The 1019-nt window shown below is 37.4% G+C and overlaps 1 protein-coding gene across 1 annotated transcript; it reads right to left on the bottom strand.

The window, feature by feature from the left end:
* Positions 1–10: 10 nt before the first annotated feature.
* LOC111657271 (cryptochrome DASH-like) lies at positions 11–854 on the bottom strand (the record flags this gene model as incomplete). The annotated part of the gene is made up of 4 exons (XM_023409368.1): positions 11–175; positions 309–466; positions 597–656; positions 743–854. Coding segments are annotated over 4 exons (495 nt in total), but the record flags the coding sequence as incomplete, so codon positions are not given.
* Positions 855–1019: the final 165 nt, after the last annotated feature.

Below are 1019 nucleotides of genomic sequence, written 5' to 3'. Positions count from 1 at the left end.
GAGAAAATGTTAAAGCAAAATGACACAAACAATTCATGCTTCTTGTCGAACTCACATTATTGTCATAGTCGAGACCTTGTTTGATCATGTTAAATTTCCTGTTCTCTCTGGGGTCATTTCCTATACCGGCGCTGTATAACCAGTTGCCATAGTTGCTGCAGACATCGTGGTCAATCTTTGAAGGGAAATTTAAAATAATGAGACTTAAAATAAAATATTTTACAACATAACAATAAAATAATTCATACATTACAATTTCACTTCTCAAAACTTGCAAACTGACTCAAACCCTGGACTAAAGTACTTACCAGAAGGTATTCAAACAACTCTGCTCCCATCCTCCAGTCCAGGCCCAGATCCTTTGTGAGGAAGCTGGCGACATTTTGCCGCCCCCTGTTGGACATGAAACCTGTCATCGCCAACTCTCTCATGTTGGCGTCCACAAAGGGAACTCCTGTTCTTCCATCTGTAATGATGAAATGTATGTAAATATTCTTAAACATACACTATACTGTTAATACACTTCTTAAAGCCACTTATTGCTATTTAATGAAGAATATTTTATAAACAATGACGGGGAAATATATGGTACAAACCTTTCCATGCATTGAAAAGCTTCATGTCCTTTTTCCATGGCACAGATTTGTCTTGAAGTCCTGAGGTAAAGTGACCCTGATATCAGCTTTACATTCATTTATAGTGCATAAAGAAAGTAAGATATAGAAACTTGAGCTAATGTTACCTTTGAGCTGAAATAGTCTGTTCCCATACTTGACAGCCACAAACTTGAAGTAATCCCTCCACAAAAGTTCAAAAATCACCCTGTAAGACAGCAGTGAAGGCGTCGGAGAGTGAAACAAATTTGTATTATTTGTGATTCAGTAGTGGTCTGTGATAAATCAATGAAAAACTGGTCATTGTTCCAAAGTACCTATACATTTGACACATTAAAGCTTTATATCATCAGCTACAGAGGCAACACCGGAACTACTGGTGAGCATTTGTACATACTTTACCGG

This window comes from Seriola lalandi, unplaced genomic scaffold (assembly GCF_002814215.2).
Source record: "Seriola lalandi dorsalis isolate HSWRI2012SDOR001 ecotype SW California unplaced genomic scaffold, Sedor1 jcf7180001977427, whole genome shotgun sequence".
Lineage (NCBI taxonomy): Eukaryota > Metazoa > Chordata > Actinopteri > Carangiformes > Carangidae > Seriola > Seriola lalandi.
The sequence above is the reverse complement of the archived record's forward strand: the minus strand, read 5'-3'. Positions and strand labels throughout refer to the sequence as shown.